The sequence below is a fragment of the Chiloscyllium plagiosum genome, unplaced genomic scaffold, assembly GCF_037043375.1.
Source record: "Chiloscyllium plagiosum isolate Xiang-an unplaced genomic scaffold, Cpla_swu_hap1 HiC_scaffold_27, whole genome shotgun sequence".
Lineage (NCBI taxonomy): Eukaryota > Metazoa > Chordata > Chondrichthyes > Orectolobiformes > Hemiscylliidae > Chiloscyllium > Chiloscyllium plagiosum.
This window is the reverse complement of record NW_028270165.1, coordinates 9,311,725-9,338,915: the sequence shown is the minus strand read 5'-3', so window position 1 is coordinate 9,338,915 and position 27,191 is coordinate 9,311,725. Positions and strand designations below refer to the sequence as shown.

General features: G+C 46.6%; 2 protein-coding genes and 1 pseudogene across 7 annotated transcripts in view; all 3 read right to left on the bottom strand.

Annotated features, from left to right (window-relative positions):
• Positions 1-1,238: 1,238 nt before the first annotated feature.
• LOC148143037 (uncharacterized) lies at positions 1,239-19,330 on the bottom strand. Its single transcript, XM_087973934.1, has 2 exons — positions 19,260-19,330; positions 1,239-3,103 (listed from the first exon to the last, which is right to left on the bottom strand). Exon 2 carries the CDS (start codon positions 2,728-2,730, stop codon positions 1,594-1,596), a length of 1,137 nt encoding a protein of 378 aa, XP_087830060.1. The 5' UTR covers positions 2,731-3,103; positions 19,260-19,330; the 3' UTR covers positions 1,239-1,593.
• On the bottom strand, positions 11,335-19,366 carry LOC148143036 (uncharacterized; annotated as a pseudogene). Its single transcript, XR_015751083.1, has 2 exons — positions 19,260-19,366; positions 11,335-13,830 (listed from the first exon to the last, which is right to left on the bottom strand). The product of XR_015751083.1 is annotated as an uncharacterized LOC148143036 (transcript).
• Positions 19,367-22,780: 3,414 nt separating this feature from the next.
• LOC148143034 (uncharacterized) overlaps positions 22,781-27,191 on the bottom strand; it is a 30,152-nt gene continuing 25,741 nt past the window's right edge. The window contains exons 1-2 of one of the 5 annotated variants that reach the window (XM_087973976.1): positions 26,279-26,360; positions 22,781-24,529 (exon numbers count right to left, since the gene is read on the bottom strand). In XM_087973976.1, the coding sequence (XP_087830102.1) occupies positions 23,417-24,130 (714 nt within the window). In that variant the 5' untranslated portion in view covers positions 24,131-24,529; positions 26,279-26,360 and the 3' untranslated portion in view covers positions 22,781-23,416. Of the gene's footprint in view, positions 24,530-26,119; positions 26,361-27,191 lie in introns of those variants that run through there. The other 4 variants (XM_087973975.1, XM_087973974.1, XM_087973977.1 and 1 more) reach the window with 4 other exon arrangements.

Genomic DNA, 27,191 nt, shown 5'->3' with positions numbered 1-27,191 from the left:
CTCCCCCAATGTCTCTGTTTTACAACATGACCCAGGGCCCTACCATTAACTGTACAAGTCCTGCCCTTCCTTGTTTTAGCAAAACGCAACTGCTCGCTTTTATTCATACCTCTCTCATACACACGCTCCCTCTCTCAGTCACATACATGTACACACACCCCACCCCCTCGAACACTCTCTCAGGCTTATACTCCATCACACTCACACTCTACCAAATGTTCACACAGTCTTACGCACACTCGCATGCACAAACTGACATGCACACAATCACACTCTCATGCACACATATGCACAACGCTATGGGGTGAATTTGGCAGAATTATATTTGCAGATACATTCAATTTTGCTCAAAAAGCACAGAATCTTATAAATTCCTATTTTGGAAATAGAACCAGTCTGATTCAAGATTGGGATACTGATAGACTCGAAGCTCACACCTGTAATGCATTGTCTGAGCTAAGATATCACTTTTTAAAAAAAACCATAAGTCATCTCAAGACTATGACTTAAAAGTAGTTCTGGGATTTACGTATTAATGAACTAAAACCTGCAACCCATTCTAAAAGATGAATGGCTTAACAGCACTCGAGGTTTGTTCAATATATCCTATTAGTTGCATGACACTGTGATTTTTGCAATAAAATATGTGTCTTATGATCCTGCTCCACAGCTACCTGATGAAGGAGCAGCGCTCCGAAAGTTAGTGCTTCCAAAGAAACCAGTTGGACTATAACCTGGTGTTGTGTGATTTATAACTTTATCCCCCCCAGTCCAATGCTGGCATCTCCACATCATATCTCGCGAACACAGCCCACACCTTGGTGCTGCCAGTAAACTTTACAATGACGATGAAACGAAGCACTCTACACTCCTGAAAGATTTACAATTTCTAACGATACTCATTCACTGCTCCATCTGATACACGACATTGGAAACTTAGTGCAGGAGGCTGAAAGAAATGAGCAACTTTAAAACAAAAACCTGTTGGAGCTCAAAGCTTTCAAAGTCTGAGCCCAGCAGTAAGTTCAGGTTACCTTTATTGTGACACAACTTTGTTACAGCTCCAGATTCCCCCAGGTGTTGAAAAAGTAGCTACTTTTTAAACAGCTCAAGATCAAAGCACACCCCCCCCCCTAACCACTTTCTTTACTATTGGTCACCACTGACTTGTCCCTTTGTAATTGGATCCTTGGCACAGCCTTAACCCGGAGGAAGTATTGACACACTCAGCGATTTCAACCCATACCCTGTCTCCAAGTAAGTTTCTCCCCGCCCAACTGCCGGGAGGGAAAGAAGTCGGGGGAAGCAGGTGGAGTCAACCACACTGCTGTCGGTCTGCAGCCACGTGTAGGCCAGACCAGGTAAAGGATGCAGCCGGGACGACGGAGTGAATCCTTTGCCACAACAGCAGTTTCCTTCCCTAAAAAGGACGTGACTGAATCAGAATGGGGCTTTCCCCCCCACCCCGCCCGATGGTTTCATTGTTAGATTCTGACCGAATTCCAAATCCACTATCTGCTGCGGTGGGATTCAAACCTGGGAGTTCCAGAACTGGGTTGATAGCCCAGTCCATAATGGCACTCAGTCGCTCCTTCAATCCCCCTGCGATGGCACGTGATCTCCTTGGTGCCTCCGCGGGGTGGCTGCCCGGGTAAAGCCCTTCCCACATTCGGGACAGCTGAAGGGCCTCTCCCCCGTGTGGACCCGCCGATGCTTCACCAGAGCGGAGGAATCGCTGAAGGCCTTCCCACACTCGGGGCAGGGGAATGGCCTCTCCCCCGTGTGGACCCGCTGGTGCTTCAGCAGGTCAGAGGAATTGCTAAAGGCCTTCCCGCACTCGGGGCAGGGGAATGGCCTCTTCCCCGTGTGGACTCGCTGGTGTTTCAGCAGGGTGGAGGAATCGCTGAAGGCATTCCCGCACTTGGGACAGATGAAGGGCTTCTCCCCCGTGTGGACCCGCTGGTGCGTGCGCAAGTTGCCCATCTGAGTGAATCCCTTCCCACACTCAGGGCAGCAGAAAGGCTTCTCACCTGTGTGGATCCGCTGGTGGATCAGCAGGACCGACGCCTGGGTAAAGCCCTTCCCACACTCGAGGTAGCTGAAGGGCCTCTCTCCTGTGTGGACCCGCTGGTGCTTCAGCAGGGAGGAGGAATTGCTGAAGATCTTGCCGCACTCTGTGCAGGGGAAAGGCCTCTCCTGTGTGTGGACCCACTTGTGGGTCTGAAGGGCAGAGGAATCGTTGAAGGCCTTCCCACACTCGGGGCAGCTGAAAGGCTTCTCCCCAGTGTGGACCCGCTGGTGCGTCCGCAACTTGCCCTCCTGAGTGAATCCCTTCCTGCACTCGGAACAAGGGAATGGCCTCTCCCCAGTGTGGACCCGCCAATGGGTCAGTAGGATGGAGGAGGTGCTGAAGGCCTTCCCACACACAGTGCAGGAGAACGGCCTCTCCCCCGTGTGGACCCGTCGGTGGGTCTGCAGGTCAGAAGAATAGCTGAAGTCCTTTCCGGAATCGGGGCAGCTGAAGGGCCTCTCCCCGGTGTGGACCCATCGGTGCCTCAGTAGGGCGGAGGAATTGCTGAAGGCCTTCCCACACCTGGGGCAGATGAATGGCCTTTCTCCGGTGTGACTGCGCCAATGAATCTCCAGGGCAGATGGAGCACGGAAGCCTTTCCCGCAGTCGCCACACTTCCACGATTCCTCCACGGGGTGGGATTCCTCAGGTTTCTCCATGGCCGAAGCTTCAGCTGTACACAATTGCGTGTAGAGCCCCTCCTCACCGTGAATTCCTCTTTCCAGGCTGTACAACTGTTTCTGGCTCCACACTCAGTGCGCTGCCAACAGTAGGGACACTCACCCAGACCCACCGATGCTGAAAATGTACTCAAACAAGAACCAAAAAGCTTTGCTCCTTCTCACAGAATCACAGTCAAACATTGTTGCAGTCAGACATTGACAACAAAGTGAGGACTGTAGTTACTGGACAGTCAGTGCTGGAAAAGCACAGCTGGTCAGACAGCATCTGAGGAGCAGGAGCGTCGACGTTTCAGGCATAAGCCCTTCATCTGTTAATTTTGAAACTTCCGTCCTCAGATCGCCAAATACTCTGTAAAAAGAGATTACAAAAGTCATCAGTGTCAGTCCAGGGTAGAAATTCAGAATAAGCATTTCTACTTTCTTTTCTTTAGTTATTCCACAAAATTGAAAGCACCATCTCACTCTCTCTCTCTCGGTTCTCACATTAACGTCTCTGGGAAGTGGGGGGAAAGGAGACATCAAAGCATTAACACCGACACCAGAGAGAAACTGTACATATATTAGTAGAAAGCCAGAGTCATAGAGATACACAGCACAGAAACAGACCCTTCGGTCAATCTCTTCCGTGCCAACCTGATACCCAAAATCAATCTAGTCCCATTTGTCAGTACTTGGCCCATATCCCTCTGAACCCTTCCTATTCAAACACCCATCCAGATGCCAGCATCCACCATTTCCTCTGGCAGCTCATTCCTTACACACATGACATTCTGCATGAAAACGTTGCCCCTTAGGTCCCTTTTAAATCTTCCCCCCACCTTAAACCTATTATCTTCTGGTTCTGGACTCCCCCATCCCAAGGTAAAGACCTTGTATATTTACACTATCTATGCCCCTCATGCGTTTATAAAAAGTCTATAAGGTCACCCCTAAGTCTCTGGCGCGGGAGGGAAAACAGCCCCATCCCATCCCTCCTCACCCGGGTAATTAAGACACATTCCTGAGTTTGCAGAGTCTGCCCCCTCCCTGGAATCACTCCAGTTGCTCGAACTGAACAGATTTTACCCCCACTCCCTCCCAGGAAGAAGAGTTGCCCAGAGGGAGGGAGTTTCACTCTGAAACGGACAGGGCCACTTCCGCGTTATGACGTCATAGATGATGCGAGGAAGCGGGGAAAGGCCGACAACAGGCGACTGACTGTGTGGAGTTTGCACATTCTCCCCGTGTCTGCGTGGGTTTCCTCCGGGTGCTCCGGTTTCCTCCCACAGTCCAAAGATGTGCAGGTCAGGTGAATTGGCCACGCTAAATTGCCCGTAGTGTTAGGTAAGGGGTAAATGTAGGGGTATGGGTGGGTTGCGCTTCGGCGGGTCGGTGTGGACTTGTTGGGCCGAAGGGCCTGTTTCCACACTGTAATGTAATCTAATCTAATCTAAAAACAGCTCCGCCCACTGCGCCTGCGCTGCCCTGCAGTTTGCAATTGGGTAATCCCTTCCTTTCAGAGAATTCCCAGAGTGTGGAAGTAGGCCACTCGGCCCAAGGAGTCCATACCGACCCTCCGAAGGGTAACCCACCTACACCCATTCCCCTAGTGCTCTGACTAATGCACATCCCTGAGCACTATGAGTAATTTAGCTTGGCCAATCCAACCTAACCTGGACAAAGTTAAAAATCAAACACCCGACAGGTTGATTTGGAAGGACTGGTGTTAACAGCGCTGCTCCTTCATCAGGTGGTTGTGGAGAATAAGATCATAAGGCACAGAATTCATGGAAAAACATTACAGTGTCCTGCCACTGAAATGATATATTGAACAGACCTGGATTAAGTCTTTCAGCGTTTAGAATGGGTTGCAGGTATCAATAATATGTAAATCCTAGAACTTCCTGTCAGTTATGTGTGTGCATGCATGAGGGAGAGAAAAAGTCTCTTTCCGTGCTGTATATCTCTATGTCTGTACGATAACAAATGCTTTATTTACGTTGGTGTAAATATTGTTGTAAATCATAGCTGGGTACTAATAGTTAGATGTAAGGGAGAGAGTATTCCTCAAGTAGGGCAGTATAAGAATCCTGGGAAATCTCTATTTCTGGTTTAGTTCCTAATGAACAAACATTTGGGGGTAGCATGGTGGCTCAGTGGTTAGGACTGCTACCTCACAGCACTAGGGACCTGGGTTTGATTCTGTGTGGAGTTTGCACATTCTCCCCGGGTCTGAGTGGGTTTCCACCAAGTGCTCCTGTTTCCTCCCACAGTCCAAAGTTGCGCAGGTCAGGTGAATTCGTCATGCTAAATTGCCCATAATGTTAGGTGCATTAGATAAGGGTAAATATAGGGGAATGGGTCTGGGTGGGTTACTCTTCGGAGGGTCAGTGTGGACTTTTTGGGTGGAAGGGCTTGTTTCCATACTATAGGAATCTAATCTAATTAAGCACGAGCACCTATATATTTAACTTTGTTTCATTTTTCTTGTTTGATTCCATGCTATGACTACACTCTTGTGTCTGATTGGTTTGAGAGACTGGGAGATTGTGGGTTGGGTCTCAATTCACTGAATGTTTTATTGTTCCAGAAGGTGTAAAGGGGTGGGGGTGGGGTCAAAGCTTCAGCAGAAATCCAGCAGAGCTGAAAGCAGACCCACATTTTACTCTGTTGGAACAGGAAAATCAACAGAGGACAGAGAAACCAGGACCTGAAATCCGAGCTGACACCAGATTACCCTGTGATCAGAGCTTTCATTAGCACCTCTCCCATTGTCTTGCTTTCCATTTGACGACCCCCCTCAATTTTCAGGATCCAATCCTTGTCATTCTGAAGCCATGTCTCCATTAGGAGTCACAGATCATAATTATTCTCTTCAATGTGTGCAGTCAATTCATTCGCTTTTGTTACAATGCAGCACACATTCAGACACACCGTTTTTAGTTTCCATTTTTGTGATCTTTAGAATCCAGTTTTGATTGCTGGTATATTTACTCTCCTTGTCCCTTTCTCGCATTCTCTGATGTTCATTTCCACATCACGACATTGCTCACCAGCCTTGATTTGGATTGGCCAGGCTAAATTGCCCAAAGTGTCCAGGGATGTGCAGGTTCGGTGGGTTAGCCATGAGAAATGCAGGGTTATAGTTCCATAGTAATAGAAGCAGGAGTAGGCCATTGGCTCATCGAGCCTCCTCAGCCATTCATTAAGCTCATGACTGACCTATCCATCGTCTCAGCTACTCCTACCTCCATTGTCCCAACTACCCTTAATTCCCCTACCATTACAAAAACCCATCCAACTGTGTCTTGAATATACTTAATGAAGCTGCCTCTCCTGATTCCTTGGCAGAAAATTCCATAGATTCACTACTCTCCAGGTAAAGCAGTTCCTCCTCATCACTGTCCTAAATCTATTCCCCCTATTGAGTCTGAGTCTCATCTACCAGCAGAAATGACTGGATAGGGTAGGGCTTCATCCCCACAGTTCAATGAATTCTCACTTTCCAAGATGTATTCACTCATTCAGTTGCTGTCTCACAAATAAAAGATTTAATTGCAACTTCTTCTGTTCCCAGACACGGCAAAACATCTTTGAAAGCTGCTCTGAAAGTCCAGTCTTCACAACCACACGTCTGCTTTCACCGAAGATGATTAGAGTCATAAGCACAGAAACAGACCCTTCAACCCAACTCATCTGTGCCAACAAGAAATCCTAAATTAATCTAAATCATTTGCCAGCATTTGGCCCATATCCCCCTAAACTCTTCCACTTCATATTCCCATCCAGATGCCTTTGAAATTTTGTAGTAATTGTATCAGACTCCATCACCCTCTTTGAAAACGTTGCTCCTCTGGTCCCTTTTAAATCATTCCCTCTCACCTCAAACATATGCCGTCTAGTTTTGGACTCCCCTACCCTGGGTACTCATCCTATCCTGCCCCTTATAAACATCTATAAGGTCACCCCTCAACCTCCAGTGCTCCACGGAAAATTTTCACCGGCCTATTTAACCTCTTTCTGTGTCTTAAACTCTCCAACTCTGGCAACAGCCTTGAAAACCTTTCTGAACCTTTCAAGGTTTCACAACATCTTTCCTGTAGCAGGAAGCCCAGAACTGAATACAGTATTCTAAAAGTGGCCTAACCAATGTCCTGTACAGCCACTCCATGACCTCCTAAGACTCACTTTCAAGGAACCATGAACCTCCACTCCAAGATCTCTTTTTTGTGACACTCCCCTTCACTGTGCCAGTCCTGCCTGGATTGCTTGACCAAAATGCAACACCTCATATTTCTCTAAATTAAACTCCATCTGCCACTCCTCGGTCCATTGGCCCATCCGATCAATTCTAATTTACAGCAAACTCTTTTTCCTCTCTTATTCCCTGGAAGCTGAAAATCTCCATCTCACACACTCTCCCTCCAATCTCACTTTGCTGACCCTAATCCCTGCTGTACCTCATCCTGAAGGGTCTGGTTCATGCTGATTAACAGGTGTCACAAAGCTAGTTCCTTTTTTGACTAAAAGCTTTTCCCTGGCTCAAGGAGATTCTGTCCATGACTTTTTCAGAGAGGTAATAAACCGGCCGAGTTCTGATCAGTCTGGTTTGAATGTGGATGAAACGGATTTTGAAAGGCCTTTTGTTTTTATGTAAACAGGTGTGACTTCAGGCCAAATTGGTCATGTTTTAGAAGTGACCTGTATAAAGAAAGGGGAGTGAGCTGAGCAGTTTTAGTTCAGTGTTGAACTGGTTGGCAGTTCAACAGGGAGCTATGTGGAAACTCTCTCTCTTTTCCGCCTCTCAACTTCAACCTATAAGCATGTGTTCCATTTATACTGGTTTTCAAAGGGAGTTGGCTTATTGGGACTGTTGTGCATATTCAGAACAGCATAACTGAGTCTAGTTGGATAGGCTGAGTTCTGTAGGGGTTATTTATTCTGATCTTTGTGTTTCATTGTGTAATTTTGTGAATAAATTTTTGTCTGTTTTAAAATCTAGTAGTCAACCGAGCCAACTTACTCCAGGTAATTTTCACTGTGCACTTACCAAATCAAATTGCAAAGTTAAGGTCTGGGGCTGCCTGCTTAAGAATGTTTTGAGTGGTCTGGCTTAGTCTATAACACAGGCCCACACTCTCACTCAGGGGAGATATAATTGAAACATACAGAACATTGAAAGGCCTAAACAAAGTGGGCATTGGGAAGATGTTTCCATTGGTGGGAGAGACCAGAGACTAGAAAAGGGAAGACCTTTTAGAAGGGAGATAAAGGATAAACTTTTCAGCCAGAGAGTGGTGAATCTGTGGAATTTATTGCAACATGAGGCTGTGGAGGCTAGGTCACTGAGGGTATTTTAAACTGAGATAGATAGGTTCTTGAGTATCAAGGGGATCAAGGGTTACGGGGAGGAAGTGGGAGAATGAGGTTGAGAAACCTATCAACCACGGTTGTGTGGTATGAGCAGACTTGATGGGCTGAATGGCCTAATTTCTGCTCCTATGTTTTATGGTCTCTTGCTGTCTTGGACACAGTGTGAGAGAATTGGGAGCAGGAGTAGGCCATTTGGTCTTTTGAGCATGCACCAGCACTGAACAGATCATAACTGGAAATGAATATACCTACATCTAAGTATAGGCTGGGACTTTTTTCACAGGAGCACAGGAAGTTGAGAAGTTTATAAAACCAAGAGGGTTGTCAATGAGGTGAGTGGCTGGTGCTGTTTCCTTCAGATCGGGGTTTCAAGATTAGGGAGCAAACTTTTAAGGAGAGAGGAGAAAGATTTTAAAAAGACATGAGGAACACCTTTTTTTGAAAGAGAGTAGTTTGTGTGTGAAATCAATGTCCTAAGGAAGTGGTGGATATAGGTACAGTAACAACATTTAAAATACATTTGGATAAGTACATGAGTAGGAAAGGTTCAGAGGGATATGGGCCAAACTACATGAGACTAGTTTAGTTTGTGAATATATTCAGCATGGACTAGTTGGACTGAAGTGTCTGTTTCTGTGCTGTATGACTCTGTAACTGTTCTGTACTGGTCTTAAAACCATTATTTTTGCCTTCCCCCATCACCATCCACTTTTTTCTTGTTCAGAAATCAGATGAACGCAGGCTTGAATATATTCAATGGCTGCCTGATCACAGAAAGCAATCCCAACTTCTGAACTCTTGCTAATAAACCACTTGCCTTGCTGATTGCCAGTCTGACAACTGGCAGTGACTGGTGTGGAAGGATGTTGACGCCCCTTTGTACATCCACACATCATTCCTGACGAAGGGCTCGTGTCCAAATCACCAACAATCCTGGTCCTCAGATACTGCTTGACCTGCTGTGCTTTTCCAGCACCACACTTTTCGACTCTAATCTCCAGCATGTGCAGTCCTCACTTTGTCCACATCCCACTATATCACCATTTAAACAATGCACCTTTTTTCTGCATTTTCTTCCACAGCAAAGGCAAAAATCATCACATTGTGGTAATGCGTTTGCCAATGAGGACACAGACCTGAACCAACACTTGCAGAGTCTGTTCCCCCAACCCCCGATTCACCCCATTTCCTTTCAGTTGCTGCAAGTCAATAACTGAAGCTCAGAATTTAGAAAAGAGAGTGCCGTACTCACAGATGTTGGACAGAGGAAGGAGGTTGCAATCGAGGGTGAAGTTCAATCTTTATTCAGAGAGAGAGGAGCAACAACAGCAACTTCCTAAACTCATGCTCCAACTTCCGCATTCAGACAATAGGGGCGCTCTGATTGGCAGGAGGACCAGTCTCTTTCCGTTCCTCCAGTGCTTCCTATTGGTCCATCAAAAGAAGGGCGCGAGCCCCGTGCGCGGATACCGAGCAGCTGGCGCAGTTTTCTTGCTGACTCCGAGGAGCATGCGCAGTGCTTGCTGCCACAGAGACACTGGAGACCCTGGGAGGTGGTATTAGTGACAGATTTGAAGTGTCCAATTGCCAATAGGAGAAAAAAGGCTGGAGCCACTTTCTTTTCCCCATCTGTGGCTCGACTTCTTAGTCCTTTTGCATTTGTTTGGCTGCTCAACTTTTGTATATCTTTTCCCCGGGGTCGGGGTCCTAAACGAGAGGGCATAGGTTTAGGGTAAGTGGGGAAAGATTTGAGAGAAAAAGAGTGTGAAAGTTAATTGGCCTTAAGAATTGCCCTCTCTTACACCCCAACAAAAATACATTGTTCACAGCCTATTGGATCACTCAGTGGGAAGAATGTTGTGAAACTTGAAAGGGTTGAGAAACGACTTGTAAGGATGTTGTTAGGTTTGGAGCTACAGGGAGAGGCTGAAAAGGCTGGGACTGTTTTCCCTGGAGGCTGAGGGGGTAACCTTATAGAGGTTTATAAAATCATGAGGGGCATAGATAATGTAAATACACAAGGTATTTCCCCTGGGGTGGGGAGGTCCAGAAGTAGAAGTAGTTTAGGGTGAGGGGGAGAAAACTTAAAAGTGTCCTATGGGGCAACTTGTTTCACGCAGAGAGTGGTGCGTAAATTGAATGAGCTGCCAGAGGAAGTGATACAATTACAACATTTATAAGGTATCTGGATAGGGACATGAATAGGAAGGTTTACAGGGATATGGGCAAAGTGCTGGCAAAAGAGACTAGGTTAATTTAGGATATCTGGTCGGTCGGAACCGAAGGCTTTGTTTCTGTGCTCTACAATTCTATGATTCTTTTTTGACATAGTCTGAGCCAATTTCACAAGACTAGGAATAGGCCATTCACCCATTATAGCCTGTCCTCACCTGTGGCCTAACTGCTCATATTTCAATGTGAGTTTCAAAAGATGTCTGCAGCTTTTTTTATGAAATTGAACATGCTTTAATAATGTTTCTGAATATATCATTTTAGCTATTCTTAATTTTAAAAATAAGCCATTTCCCAGGTAGAGTCACCACCATCCATTCTCTCTCCCTCTTCTTATCGGTTCCTGAATCCTGGCACCAGGCAGACACCAATGTAATCTGGCCTCCAGCTGACAACTGCAGAGAACGGAGACAATCCCTGACCCAATCAGAAGGCTGTCCTGAGGGGAATGACTGTCTCCCAGAATAAAGTGTCCGGTTAAGATCCCCCCCACCCACCACCACCACGTCTGCAGCTTGGCTTCCAGCTGAATCGATCTGAGCCGAAGGTCCTCCAGCGTGTGTTTACCCTGGATGATAGCATCCAGAGCCTCCCACCTTCTGTGAGACAAGTGCCACTCTATCCTCTCCAATGTGTGTTATGTCACTGCTTAACTGTTTCCAGTGGCTGAGCAGAGGTTGATGGCCAAGTTCATAACCCATGAGGATAACCTTGGGTGACCCCACTCCACCCTACACTCTCTCACCCTCACACAGACCCTCTCTCATACACATGGTCTCTCTCAGACACACACAAATCCACCAATGCACACACCCTCTCACAGGCTCATACTCCATCATACAAAAACACACACACACTCACACTACTCTCATGCACGCAGATACATACATGTCCATGGGATGAATTTGCGTTTGCAGTATTATATTTGCAGATAGATTCAACGTGTGCTTTTTGTGGAAAAATCGGCAGGCAGTTAATGAAAGCAATCAATCCATGTAATATTTTATCAACTCATACTTTGGAAATAGAACCAGTCTGATTCAAGTTTGGGATACAGACAGACTGAACCTCTCACCTTTCATGCATTGTCTGAGCTGAGGTGTTACCTATTTTTATAAAACCTTAAGTCATCTTGAGAACATGAATTAAAAGTGGTTCTGGGATTTACATATTAATGAACAGAAACCTGCAAACCATTCTAAAAGATGGAAGACTTAACAGCAATCAAGGTTTGTTCAATATATCCTATCAGTTGCATGACACTGTGATCTTTTGCTATAAAATCTGTGTCTTCTGATCCTGCTCCACAGCTACCTGATGAAAGAGCAATGCTCTGAAAGCTAGTGCTTCCAAATAAACCTGTTGGACTATAACCAGGTGTTGTGAGATTTTAACTTTGTGCACACCAGTCCAACACTGACACCTCCACAACATTTCTGGTGAACACAGCCCACACTTCCGCCAGGAAACTTTACACTGCTGATAAAACATTGCAGTGCCTGCATTCCTAAAAAATTTACAATTTCTAATGATACTAGCTACTCATTCACTGCTCCATCTGATACATGACATTGGAAATTTAGCGCAGGAAGCTGAAAGAAATGAGCAGCTTTTAAACAAAAACCTCTTGGAGCTCAAAGCTTTCAATGAGAGTCTGAGCCCGGCAGTAAGTTCAGGTAACCTTTATTGCGTCCCAACCTTGTTACAGCTTCGGATCCCCCCAGCAAAAAGGTGTAGAAAAAGTATCTTTTTTTTAAAAACAGCTCAAGGTCAAAGCGCACACACTTCTCCCCCTGCCCCCTCACCCCCACTTTCTTTACTATTTGTCAGCACAGAGTTGCCCTTTTGTAATTGAAGAAGGGCATGTGCCCGAAACGTTGAATCTTCTGTTCCCTAGATGCTGCCTGACCTGCTGTGCTGTTCCAGCAATAAAGTTTCAGCTTTGATCTCCAGCGTCTGCAGACCTCACTTTCTCCTTTTGTAATTGGATCCTTGGTATAGCCATAAACTAGAAGAAGTATTACCTCATACACCAATTTAAACCCATACCTTGTCTCCAAGTAGATTTCTCCCCCCTCATCGGCTGGAGTTGGGGGGGGGGGGGGGAAAAGGAGTGCAGAATAGTCAACCAGACTGCTGTGGGTCTGAAGTCACGTGTAAGCCAGTCCAGGTAAAGGATGCACTGGGACGAGTGAGTGAATCCGTTCCCACATCAGCAGTTTCCTTCCCTTAAAAGGTTGTGAGTGAATCAGATGGGGGTTCCCCCTCCCCTCCCTGACAATTGTTTCGTTGTTAGATTCTGAACTCGATTTCTAACCAAATTCCAATTCCGCCATCTGCCTTGGCAGCTCCCGGAACTGGGTTGATAGTCCAGTCAATAAAGGCACTCAGCCGTCGCTGTTTTAAACCCCCTGCGATGGCATGTGAACTCTCTGGTGTCTCTGCAGGTGGGAGGAGCGGCTAAAGCTCTTCCCGCACTGATAGCAGGTGAACGGCCTCTCCCCTGTGTGGACCCGCTGGTGCCTCAGCAGGTCAGAGGCCTGGGTAAAGCCCTTCTCGCACTCTGGGCAGCTGAAGGGCCTCTCCCCCGTGTGGACCCGCTGGTGCTTCAGCCTGTCGGAGGAACTGTTGAAGGCCTTTCTGCACTCTGTGCAAGGGGAATGGCCTCTCCCCAGTGTGGACCCGCTGGTGGGTCAGCAGGGCGAAGGAATTGCTGAAGCCCTTCCCGCACTCGGTGCAGAGGAACAGCCTCTCCCCAGTGTGGACCTGACGGTGGGCCAACAGGGTGGAGGTCTGGGTAAAGCCCTTCCCGCATGTGGAGCACCTGCAGGGCCGCTCCCCTATGTGGACCCGCCGGTGCCTCAACAGGTCAGAGCAATTGCTGAAGGCCTTCCCACACTTGGAGCAGCTGAAGAGCCTCTCCCTGGTGTGGACCCGCCGGTGCCTCACCAGGTCGGAGGAATTGCTGAAGGCCTTCCCGTGACTGAGACGATGAATCGCCAGAGTAGATGGGAAATGGAAGCCTTTCCCACAGTCGCCACACTTCCACGGTTTCTCCATGGGGCAGGATTCCTCAGGTTTCTCCATGGCCAAAGTTTCAGCTGCACACAACACATGTCGAGCTCCTCCCCTCCGTGAATTCCTCTTCCCAGGCCTTATAACTGTTTCAGGCTCCACACTCAGTGCACTCCAACAGTAGGGTCTCTCATCCAGTCCCACTAATGCTGAGAACGGACTGAAACAGGAACCAAAACGTTTTGCTCCTTCTCACAGAATCAGTCAAAAATGGTTGTGGTCCCGATGGATTGAGTGACTGTCAGACATTGACGTCAAAGTGAGGACTGCAGATACTGGAGAGTCAGTATCGAAAAGTGCGGCACTGGAAAAGCACAGCAAGTCAGGCAGCACCTGAGGAGCAGGAGCATCGACATTTTGGGCATAAGTCCTTCATCTGTTGAATTTGAAACTTCCGTCTTCAGATCTTCAAATACTCTGTCAAAAGAGATTACAAAATTCATTACTGTCAGTCCAGAATAAAAATTCAGAACAAGCATTTTGTTTGTGTTGTTATTCCACAAAATTGAAAGCATTATCCCACTCTCTCACCCCCCCCCCCCCCCCCCCACCCTCCGCTCTAACTCATTCTCCTGAAGGTGTTGATTCAGGATCTTATAGGGGCAGAAAAGCAAAAACGTCAAGACTGACATCTCTGAGTTTTGGATAACTCCACCTGAAATTTAATATCTTTCACAACACTGGGATATTGCTGAGAGTGTGCAGGTCGGATTTTGGGAAGCAAAAAAATGTCAATTCAGGGTGAACCTGCAATGCAGGTTCTTGAAGAACAACCAGACAAAATGGTTAACATTCCCAGGAATTGGGGAGGAAAGCAAAATGAGACATCAAGGCATTGACACCGCCACCAGAGAGAAACTGAACATACAGACATGACAAACATTTGTGGAAAGCCACAGTCATCGAGATGTACAACACAGAAACAGACACTTCGGTCAAATTCTTCTGTGCCCAACCAGATATCCAAAATTAATCTCGTCTCATTTGCCTGCGCTTTGTCCATATCTCTTTGAACCCTTCCTTTTCATACACTCATGCTGATGACTTTTAAATATTGTCATTGTACCAGCCTTCACCACTTCCTTTGGCAGCTCATTCCATACATGCACCATCCTCTGCGTGAAAATGTTGCCCCTTAGGTCTCTTTGCAGTCTCCCTCCCCCTGCCCTCACCTTAAATCTATTACCCTCAAGTTCTGGACTCCCCATCCCAAGGAAAAGACCTTGTCTATTTACCCATGCCCCTCATGATTTTAAAAAAGTCTTATCAGGTTACCCCTCACACTCTGACGCACTAGAGAAAACAGCAACACCCTATCCTTCCAACCCTCCTTACCCGGGTAATTAAGACACATATCTGAGTTTGCAGAGTCTGCTCCCTCCCTGGGTTCACTCCAGTTGCTACAAGTGAACAAATTTCCTACCCCGCACTCCACCCACCGCTTCCCAACTCCCCCCCGCCCCGAACAGTTAACAAAAATCCCTTCTCTTCACAGAACCCTCACTGTTCCAACAAGTCCACACCAACCTCCAAATGGCAACCTCACCACACTCATTCCCCTACTACTATTGCTCTACATTTACCCCTTGACTAATACATCTAACCTGCACATCCCTGGGCACTATGGGTAATTTGGCCTGGCCAATCAAACCTTACCTGGACAAAGTTAAAAATCGCACAACACCAGGTTATCGTCCAATGGGTTTATTTGGAAGCACTAGCTTTTTGAGCGCTGCTCCTTCATCAGGTGGTTGTGGAGTGTAAGATCATAAGACACAGAATTTCTGGAAAAGCATTACAGTGTCCTGGCATTGAAATGATATATTGAACAAATCTGGATCGTTAAGTCTTTCATCTTTTACAATGGATTGCAGATATCATTAATATGTAAATCCCAGAACTTCCTGTAAGGCACCTTCCCAGGATAACTTTAAGGCTTTGTAACAAAAGGAGACACTTCAGCTCAAACAATGCATTAAAGATGTGAGGTCAGAATTTGTCTGTATCCCAGTCTAGTGTCAGACTGGTTCTATTTCCAATGTGAAATTTACAAAATATTACATATATTAACTGCCTGCAGATTGTGCATTTTTTGAGGAAAATAGAATGCATATGCAAATATCATTCTGCAAACACAAATTCACCCCCATGGACTTGTGCATGTGAGAGAGAAAAAGTCTGTTTCCATGCTGTATATCTCTATATCAATTTGACAACAGATACTTTTTTTTCTATTGGTATAAATATTGTTGTAAATCATAGTGGGTACTAATAGCTCGATGTAAGGGTGAGAGAATTCCTCAAATAAGGCACTGTAGGAATCCAGGGAGAATAGTATTTCTGGTTTACTTCCTATTGAACAATATAAAGCACAAGCACCGACTTATTTCTAATTTTGGTTCACATTTCTTGTTTTATTCCCTGCTAATGATTACACTCGATGTCTGGATGGTTAACAGGCTGGGAGATTGTGGGTCTGGATTGACTTATTGTTCCGGAAGGTGTTAAAAAAAGGGGGGTGAAATCATCAGCAGAAATCCAGGAGAGGTGAGAAATCAGGACCTGAAATCTGAGCTGACACCAGGTTACCCTGTGATCAGTCCTTTGATTACCTGTGCACCCTCTACCTTTATCTTGCTTTCCATTTGATCACCTCCTCAATATTGAGGATCCAATCCTTGTCATCCTGGAGCCATATCTCTGTAAGGAGTCCCATATTTTAATTGAAGGAGTTCCCTTCAACGTGTGCAGTCAATTCATTTGCTTTTGCTGCAATGCAGCACACATTCAGACATACCATTTTTAGTTTCAGTTTTTGTGATCTTTAGAATCCAGTTTTGATTGCTGGGACATTTACTCTCCATGTCTTTCTGTCGTTCTCGGATGTTCATTTTTCACATCACTGTATTGCTCACTGGCCTGGATTTGGATTGGCCATGCTAAATTGTCCATAGTGCCCAGAGATGTGCAGGTTAGGTGGGTTAGCCATGGGAAATGCAGGGTTAGAGTTTCATAGTAATAGAAGCAGGAGTAGGTCATTTGGCCCATCGAGCCTGCTTCACCATTCATTTAGATCATGATTGATCTCTCCATTGTCTCAGCTTCTCCTCCCTGCATTGTCCCAACTACCTTTAATACCTTTACCATGCAAAAACCCATCTAACTGTGTCCTGAATATACTTAATTAAGCTGCCTCTACTGCTTCCCTGGGCAGAGAATTACATAGATTCACGATTCTCTGGGAAAAGCAGTTCCTCATCTCTGTCCTAAATCTACTCCAACTAATCTTGAGGTCTGGTCTCACCCACCAGCAGAAATGACTGGATAGGGTAGGGTTTCATCCCCACAGTGCAATGAAATCCCACTTTCCACCAAAATCTCAGATGTACTCACTCACTCAGGTGCAGTCTCATAAATGAAAGATTTTATTGTAACTTCTTCTACTCCCAGTAAGGACAAAACATCTTTGAAGGCTGCTCTGAAAGTCCAGTCTTCACAATGACTTTTCTGGTTTCACCAAAGACCCAGAGAGTCATACAGCACAGAAACAGACCCTTCAGTCCAACTCATATGTGCCGCCCAGATATCCTAACTTAATCTCGTCCCATTTACCAGCATTTGGCCCATATCCCTCTAAATGCTTCCTATTCTTGTACCCATCCAGATGCCTTTTAAATGCTGTAATTGTATCAGGCTCCACCCCTTCCTATGACAGCTCATTCAATACATGCACCACCTTCTGCGTGAAACAAGTTGCCCTTCATGTCCCTTTTAAATCATTCCCCTCTCCCCTCAAACATATGCTCTCTAGTTTTGCATTCACACTATCCATGCCCCTTATAAATATTTATAAGGTCACCCCTGAATGTCCAATGCTCCAGGAAAATATCCCTGACCGATTCAGCCTCTCTCTGTAGATCAAACCCTCAACTCTGGCAACAGCTTTTCAAGTCTTTTCTGACCCCTTTCCAAGTTTCACACCATCCTTCCTGTAGCAGGGAGACCAGAACTGAATGCAGTATTTTAAAACTGGCCTAACCAATGTCCTGTACAGCCACAACATGACCTCCCAACTCCGATACTCAGTGCTCTGACTAATAAAGGAAAGCATACAAAATGCCTTCTTCACTGCTCTGGCTACCCGAGACTGCACTTTCAAGGAACAATGAACTTGCACACCAAGGTCTCTTTGTTCTGAAACACTCCCTTAACTGTGCTGCCTGGATTGCCTTACCAAAATGCAAACATCACATTTCCCTAAATTAATCTCCATCTGCCACTCCCTGGCCCATTGCCCCATCCAATCAATTCTAATTTATAGCAAACTTTCTGTAATTCTTATTCCCTGGAAGTACAAAATCACTATCCCACACACTCCCTCCATTCTCACTTTATTGAACCTAATCCCTGCTATACCGCATCCTGAAGGGTCTGGTTCATGCTGATTAACAGGGTCACACTCAGGGGAATCTAACTGAAACAAACAGAATACTCAATGGCCTGGACGAGTTGATGTTGGGAAGATGTTTCCATTGGAAGGAGAGACTAGCAGCCGAGGGCACAGCCTTAGAGTAGGGGAAGACCTTTCAGAACTGGGATTAGGAGAAATTTCTTTAACCAGAGAGTGGTGAACTGATGGAATTCATTGCCACAGAAGGCTGTGGAGGCCAGGTAACTGAGGATAGTTAACACTGAGACAGAAACAGTTCTTGAGTATCAAGGGGATCGAGGGTTACAGGGAGAAAACAGGAGAATGGGGCTGAGACACTTATCAGCCGCGATTGAATGGTATGGGCAGACCCAGTGGGGTGAATGGCTTAATTTCTGCTCTTATGAATAGGAAAGGTTCAGAGATATATAGGCCAAACAAGGTAGGACTAGTTTAGTTTGTGAATATAGTCAGCATGAAAGCAAGTATCTGTTTCTGTGCTGTATGATTCTGTAACTGTTCTTAAAACCATTTTTTCTGTTCCCTCATAACCATCCACTTCATTGTTGTTCAAAAATCAGATGAACTCAGCCTTGAATATATTCAATGTCCCCCTAACTGCAGGAAGGCCCCACCCCACTTCTGAACTCAATTCCTGAAGAAGGTCTTATGCCCGAAACTTCGATTCTCCTGTTCCTTGGATGCTGCCTGACCTGCTGCGCTTTTCCAGCAACACATTTTCGCTCCTCTTGCTAATACACCACTTGCCCTGCTGACTGCTTAGTGCACCTGTCTGACAACGGGTATTGAGTGGTGTAGAAAGACACTGAAACCTCTTTGTACATCCACATAACATTCCTGATGAACGGTTCTCCTGGTCCTCGGATGCTGTCTGATCCGCTGTTCTTTTCCAGGGCAACACTTGTCAACTCTGATCTCCAGCATCTGCACTCCTCACTTTCTCCATATCCCAACATGTCACCATTAAAACAATGCACCTCCTTTCTGCTTTCCACAGCAAAAGCTATATTATCACATTGTGGTAATGCATTTGCCATATATTTGCCAATTGAGACACAGATCTGGACCAACATTTCTAGACAAAAAAGTGAGTACTGCAGATGCCGGAGATTAGAGTCGAGAGTTTGGTGCTGGAAAAGCACGCAGGTCAGGCAGCATCTGAGGAGCAGGAAAATTCCTGATGAAGGACTTTTGCCCGAAACGTCGATTTTCCTGCTCCTCGGATGCTGCCTGACCTGCTATGCTTTTCCAGCACCACACTGTCGATCAATATTTCTACACTCTGTCCCCTCCCTGAATTCACTCCCTTTCCTTTCAGTTGTTGCAAGTCAACAATTGAACGCCAGAATGAAAAAAAAGTGGAACAGATGTCGAGAAAAGAGAGTGCTGTACTCACAGTTGTTGGACAGAGGAAGAAAGTTGCAGTTTGGGGTAAAGCTCAATCTTCATTCAGAGAGACAGGAGCAGCAGCAGGGTCTTCAGAAGCTCATTATCCAACTTCCGCATTCAGACAATAGCGGTGTTCTGATTGGCAGGAGGACAAGACAACTTCCGGTCCTCCCGAGTTCTCTATTGGTACATCAAAAGTAGGTCATGAGTCGTTTGTGTGTACAACCAGAAGCATGCACAGTCTTTTGCTGACACCAGCGGACATGCGCAGTGCTTGCTGACACCGAGGGGCATGCGCATTATGCTCTTCACAGATTTGAAGTGTCCAAATGCCAATCAGAGGAAAAAAAAGTTGAACCACAATTTTTTCCCCCCTGTGGCTCGACATTTGTATATCTTTTGTATATATTTTGTATATCTTTTCCCTCGGTCAGGGGAGTCACAAACTGGAGGGCATAGGTTTAGGGACCAAAGGATGAGAAAAAAACGTGAGACATTTAATTTGCCTCAAGAAATGCCAGAACTAGAGGACATTAGTTTTGGGTGATCGGGGAAAGGTTTAAAAGGGACCTAAGGGGTAACTTGTTTCACACAGAGGATGGTAAATGTATTGAATGAGCTGCCAGAGTGGAGGCTGGTACAATTACAACTTTTAAAAGGCATCTGGATGGGTGTACGAATAGGAAAGTTTAAAGGGGTTTGAGCCAAGTGTTGGCAAATAGGAGTAGATTAATTTAGGATATCTGGTCGGCACAGACCAAACTGTTTCATTCCATGCTCCATGACTCTATTTCTTCATCGTCTGAACCAATTTGACAATATTAGAATGGGCAACTCACCCCTTACAGCCTGTCCTCAACTGTGGCCAGACTACACATTTTTCAACGCAAGTTTCAGAAAGATGCCTGCAGCTTTTTTAAAAATAGAATTGAATATGCCGTAATGTTGTTTCTGAGTAGCTATTCTCAATGTTAAAGATCAGCCATTTCTTGTGCACCCCCATCTCCCAGGTAGAGTTATCACCATCTGTCTCTCTCTCCTTAGAAGGGCTTGATACAGCGAACAAAGAGGGATGGAGGCATGAGAAATAATAGGTGGTGGGAAAGAGAATAGTTGGGGGGGGGGGGGAGGAGCTGAGGGTGGGTGTCAAGAGAGAGAAAATGGACAGGGGGACAGAAAGAGAATGGACAGAGGACAGTGACACTACAAATCCCACCTTTCCCAGGACCACAGTAATCATTTTTCAATATACAAATGGCTAAAGCAGTAGAATCACATAATCCCTGCAGGCCATTCAGCCCATTCACCTCACACTGACCTTCCAAACAGCATCCCACCAGACCAACCCACTTACCATACAACCCTGCAGTTCCCCATGGCTTACACACCCGAAAATGCATATCCCTGGACACTTCAGCACAGATGATCCACCCTAAACTGCAGATCTTTGGACTGTGGGAGGAAACTGGAGCACCTGGAGGAAACCCACGCAGACACAAGGGGGACAATGTGCTGAAGTCGCCTGAGGCTGGAATCAAACCCAGCACTGTGAGGCAGCAGTACTAACCACTGAGCCACCATGCCACCCAGAGCTTTGATGTTCTGCTTTGTTTTCAAAGCTTCTGACTTCTCATGCGCCCTCAGCAGAAGCTCTGCCCTCCTGAGATTTGTGGACCACACCCACTGCAGCCTCCCATTCCCACTTCTCCTGTCCTGAGCACGTCGGTTCCTGAACCAGGTGCCAGACAGACACTGATGCCATCTGGCCTCCTGCTGCTAACTGCAGAGAAAGACGACAATCACCTGTCAATATTCTGCCCCTTACCCCCAACGCCCCCTCCCCTCCCACCACTCAGCCAGGTAGCTCCTCCCCGCTGCCCAATCTCAGATCCCCTTTACCTCTGTGATTCACACTCTCACCCTTCTGACCCTGTCCAATGACCTAATCAGAAGGCTCTGTCCAGAGGAGAATGACCATCTCCTGGAATAAAGTGTCCGGTTAACTTTCCCCGTGACATGTCTGCAGCCTGGCTTCCAACTCCATCTCTCTGAGCCAAAGGTCTTCCAGCGTGTTTATACCCTGAATCACAGCATCCAGAACCTCCCACCTTCTGCAAAGTGAAAGACAAGTCTCACTCTGCCCTCTCCAATGTGTGAGTGTGTAGATTAGATTTGATTCCCTACAGTATGGAAACAGGCCGTTTGGCCCAAAATGTCCACACTGACCCTCCAAAGAGTAACCCACCCAGACCCATTCCCCTCCCTATATTTACCCCTGAGTAATGCACCTAACACTGTGGAATTTAGCATGGCCAATTCACCTGACCTGCATATATTTTGGATTGTGAGAGGAAACTGGAGCACCCGGAGGAAACCCATGCAGACATGGGGAGAATGTGCCAACTCCACATAGACAGTTGCCCAAGGTAGGAATCGAATCTGGATCCCTGATGCTGCGAGGCAGCACTGCTAACCACTGAGCCAGCATGCCACCCAGTAACTGATTAATTGTTTCTACTGGCCAAGCAGAGGCCGATAGGCAAGTTTGGAACCCATGAGGACGGTCTCAACCGGGATTTTCACGACACTTAACACTGTCTCTCACTCCCACACGCACACATACACACCCAGTCACGCAGACCCTCTCTCACACACATACACCTCCCACACAAATCCATGCACACACCTTCTCACAGACTTATACTCCATTGCATCGACACACTTTATCAAGCATGCACATGCAAACACACACACTGTCTCTCTCATGCGCACACACACACACAAACCTATGCAGTGAATTTGCATTTGCAGATACATTGTGCTATTTGAGCAAAACACAATCTGCAGGCAGTCAATCTATGTAATATTTTATAAATTCCTACTTGGGAAATAGAACATGTGTGACTCAGGACTGGGATACAGACAGACTTGAACCTCACACCTTTCTTGCATTGTTTGAGCTGAGATGTCACCTGATTTAAGTCATCGGGAGAATGTGACTTAAAAGTAGTTCTGGGATATACATGTTAATGAACCGAAACCTACAACCCATTCTAAAAGATGAAAGACTGAATTGCAACTGGACTGGTTCAGGAAATCTTATCAACTGCATGACACAGTAATGTTTTGCCAATAAATTCTATGTCTTATGATCCTGCTCAACAGCTACCCGATGAAGGAGCAGCGCTCCAAAAGCTAGCACTTCCAAATAAATCTGTTGGGTCTATAACCTGGAGTTGTGTAGATTTTAACTTTATCCACCTCAGTCCAACACCAGCAACTCCACATCATTTCTAATTAACAGCCCACACCTCCTTGTGCTGCCAGTAAACTTTACAATGCCGATAAAACGACACAGTACCTGCACTCCTGAAATATTTGCAATTTCCAACGATACTAGCTACTCATTCACTGCTCCATCTGATACACGACATTGGAAACTTAGTGCAGGAGGCTGAAAGAAATCAACAGGTTTAAAACAAAAACCATTTGAAGCTCAAAGCCTTCAATGAGAGTCTGAGCCTGGCGGTAAGTTCAGGTAACCCTTTATTGTGACCCAACTTTGTTACAGCTTCAGATTCCCCCCAGCAAAAAGGCGTGGAAAAAGTAGCTTTTTATTTAAAAACAGCTCAAAGTCAAAGCGCACACACTCCCTTTCTTAACCTGTAGGAAGTATTGCCTCATTCAGCAATTTCAACGTATACTCTGTATCCAAGTAGGTTTCTCCCTGTTCATTTGCTGGGGAGAGGGAGGGGCCCAATGGGGAAGAGAACGGAGTGGGGGTGGGGGGGGAGGCAGTGTAGAGTCAACCATAGGCCAGACAGGGTAAAGGGTGCAGCTGGGACGACTGAGTGAATTCTTTCCCACAACGGCAGTTTCCTTCCCGGAAAATGACGTGAGTGAATCAGATGGGGGTTTTCTTCCCCCTCCCCCCCAAAAGTGGCTTCACTATTAGACTTGGAACTCCAGATTACTGACTGAATTCCAATTTCACCATCGAACCCGGGAGGCCCCGGAACTGGGTTAATACTCCAGTCGATAATGGCACTCAGCCGTCACTCCTTCAATGCCCCTGCTACGGCACGTGAACTTGCTGGTGCCTCTGCAGGTGGGAGGAGCAGGTGAACACCTTACTGCACCTGGGGCAACTGAAGGGCCTCTCCCCTATGTGGACCTGCTGGTGTTTCTGAAGTGTGATGCCCTGGGTAAAGCACTTTCCGCACTCGGGACAACTAAAGGGCCTCTCCCCCGTGTGGATCCGCTGGTGTGGGACTGCTGGTGTCTCAGCCGGGCAGAGGCCTGGGTAAAGCACTTCCCGCATTCACAGCAACTGAAGGGCCTCTCCCCTGTGTGGACCCGCTGGTGGGTCTGCAGGGTGGAGGAATCGCTGAAGCCTTTACCGCACTCTGGGCAGCTGAAGGGCCGCTCCCCTGTGTGGAGCCGCTGGTGGATCAGCAGGGCAGAGGCCTGGGTAAAGGCCTTCCTGCACTCGGAGCAGCTGAAGGGCCTCTCCCCTGTGTGGACCCGCCGGTGGGTCAGCAGGTGGGAGGAATCACTGAAGGCCTTCCCGCACTCGGGGCAGGAGAGTGGCCTCTCCCCCTTGTGGATTCGCTGGTGCCTCAGCAGGGTGAAGGAATTGCTGAAGACCTTCCCACACTCGTGGCAGCTGAAAGGCCTCTCCCCCGTGTGGACTCGCCTGTGGGTCAGCAGGACAGATGCCTGGGTAAAGCCCTTCCTGCACTCGGGACAGCTGAAGGGCCTCTCACCGGTGTGACTGCGCCGATGAGTCTCCAGAGCAGACGGGGCACAGAAGCCTTTCCCACAGTCGCCACACTTCCACGGTTTCTTCACAAGGCGGGATTCCTCGGGTTTCTCCATGGCCAAAAAGCTTCAGCCGCACACAAATGTGGGTACAGCCCCACCCTGCCGTGAATTCCTCTTTCCAGGCCGTATAACTGTTTCAGGCTCCATACTAACTGCGCTGCAACGTAGGGTCTCTCATCCAGTCCCACTGATTCTGAAAATGTATTCAAGCCGGAAGCAAACGCTTTGCTCCTTCTCACAGAATCACAGTCAAAAATCGTTGCAGTCCCGATGTCCCAGTGTCACTGTCAGACATTGATGTGAAAGTGAGGACTGCAGATGCTGGAGAGTCAAGAGTTCAAAAGTACGACGCTGGAAAAGCACTGTAGGTCAGGCAGCATCCAAGGAGCAGAAGAGTCAATGCTTCGGGCATAAGGCGATTTTGAAATTTCCGTCCTCAGATCTTCAAATACTCTGTAAAAAGAGATTACAAAAGTCATTACAATTAGTGCAGTGTAACAATTCTGAACAAGCAATTCTACTTTCTGCAGATTATACTTTTCTTTTGTTATTCCACAAAATTGAACGCACCATCCCACTCTCTCTCCCCCTCTGTTCTCACTCCGCTCTAATTCTCAAGGTGCTGATTCAGGATCTTACAGATGCAACCAACATAGAGTCATAGAGATGTACAGCATGGAAACAGACCTGAACCCAGGGAAAAGACTGTCTATTTATCCTATACATGCCCCTCATAAATTTGTAAATCTCTATAAGGTTACCTCTCAGACTCCAAAACTCCAGGGAAAACAGCTTCAGTCTGTTCAGCCTCTCCCTATAGCTCAAATCCTCCAACCCTGGCGACATCCTTGTAAATCGTTTCTGAACCCTTTCAAGTTTCACAACATCTTTTCATTGGAAGGAAACCAGAATTGCACGCAATATTCTAACAGTGTCCTAACCAATGTTCTGTACAGCCACAACATGACCTCCCAAGAGTTCAAAATTTACATGAAAGAAGTCTTCGATAAGCATTTGGTACTTAAAGTTTGACAAGGCACTGATGAAATGCATCCAACAATCTTGAAGGAAGGGACTTGGAGGAGGTGCCAGAAGACTGGAGAATTGCAAACATTGCAGCCTGGTTTAAGAAAGGTTGTAAAGTTAATCTCAGCAATTATAGAGTCATAGAGATGTACAGCATGGAAACAGACCCTTCCGTCCAACCCGTCCATGCCGACCAGATATCCCAACCCAATCTAGTCCCACCTGCCAGTTTAAATTTGGTGGAGAAGCTTCCAGTAATACTTATTCTGGTCAAAATTAGTAGTCACATGGAGAAAGGTGGATTGAGTAGGAAGAGTCTGCATGGGATTTCTGACGGGGACACTGCATTTAACTAACTTGTTAGAGATTTGTGAAGACATTACAGGCTTGATAAGGATAACACTTCAGCTCTCCTGTATGTTATCCATCCTGGCTATCTTGGGGAGCCTGGTACCCCTATAGCCTTGACATTATTCTGAATGGCATGCGTTTGAGGCGATTAAAGCACCAAAGTGTGACTTCAGATTACTTGGCTACATTGGTGTCTCGGTTTTGCAATCCTATTTTTCCCATAAAGGCTGACAGAACAGGCTGTGTGCAGGAGTCTGCTGGGCACCACCTTCATTAATCAAAAGAGAAAGAGCTATTGATTCAGCACCTCAGTAAATCCTGAGGCAGTCTTGGCTCCTATGCACATGTTGGGAGGCATGTAAGGAGATGTTTATATTTTGCTTCTGTACTTAGAATTCACAAATTGAAGCCAGTGTACATTTTTAAAATATTCAAGATTAAAAGTACAGAGGAGATCAATATTATACAACAATCTAACAACCCCGTCCCAAGACAACAGGCGCCTGACCCTCACAAAGCTGGCGGCCGGTTGCCCGGGCAACCCGAGAGCTCCTTCGCCGGTGAAGTAAACACTGAGCCTGTGGGGCTTCTATTGGAGGCCTGAGGCCTCCCCCTAGGAGTTTATAAACTCCCCAGTCTCCCTCCTCCCGCGGGTCCCAATCCTACCCTGTCTCACTGTCTCCTCTCCCCGGGGGCAGGAGCCAGGTCATGGCGCTCGGGCCTGGCGACCTCCCCGGGATGTTCCTGAAACCTGGTCCTGTTCTGAAGGAGGATCCCCGGACCCGAAACACCTCCTCACCTTCCTCCCGACACGAGCTGCCGGACCTGCTCAGCTTTTCCAGCGGCTCCTGTTCTTGTTCCTTCAGCCGCCGGCGCCATTCCTCTCCCACACTCAGTAACACTGTCTTTGTCCCATTGCACATGCGCCAACTTACAGGGGGCGTGGTCCAGACGGCGTCGTCACCATCTGAGGGGGCGTGGCTGGGGGAGCCCTCCAACCAATAGGGGACAATGGGGGTTGGTTTTCCCCGCCCCCAGCCTGTTCAGGAATGTTACTCCAGACCTTTGGAAAGCTGAAACATCGGGAAACTTCCAGACACAAACAAAGGGATTTTCGAAGATGAATAGAAATAGGTCAGGTAAATTACGAAAGAAACATAGCATAAAATATCAAAAGCTTCTATCGGTCTGCCAAAGGGAACAGTGTCGCTAAAGTAAATGTTGGTTCCTTGGAAGGTGAAACAGGTGAGTTAATAAGGGGAACACTGAAATGACAGAGCTGCTAAATCAATACTTTTCCTCAGTTTTCACGTTGGAGGACAGCAGTACGATTCGTATTGAAACGAGCAATTCAAAGGCTATACAAAAGGTAGAACTTAAACAATCAACGTTAGGTACACTGTTAGGATTGAGGGCAAACAACTCCCCTGGGCCTGATGGCCTACATCCTAGGGTACTAAAGGAAGTGGCAGTGGAGATTGTGGATTCATCAGTTACAATATTCCAAAATTCCCTGGACATGAGAAAGATTCATTGAGTTTATTTAATACAGAGATAGGTAGGTTCTTGATTGTCAAGGTGATCAAAGAAAGCGGGAGAATGGATTTGAGAAACGTTTCAGCCATGATTGAATGGCTTAGTTTCTGCTCCTATATCTTAGGATCTTATGGTTCCAGTGGATTGGAAAAATGCTAATGTAATGCCTGTATTCAGAAAGGGAGGCAGGCAATATGTGGGA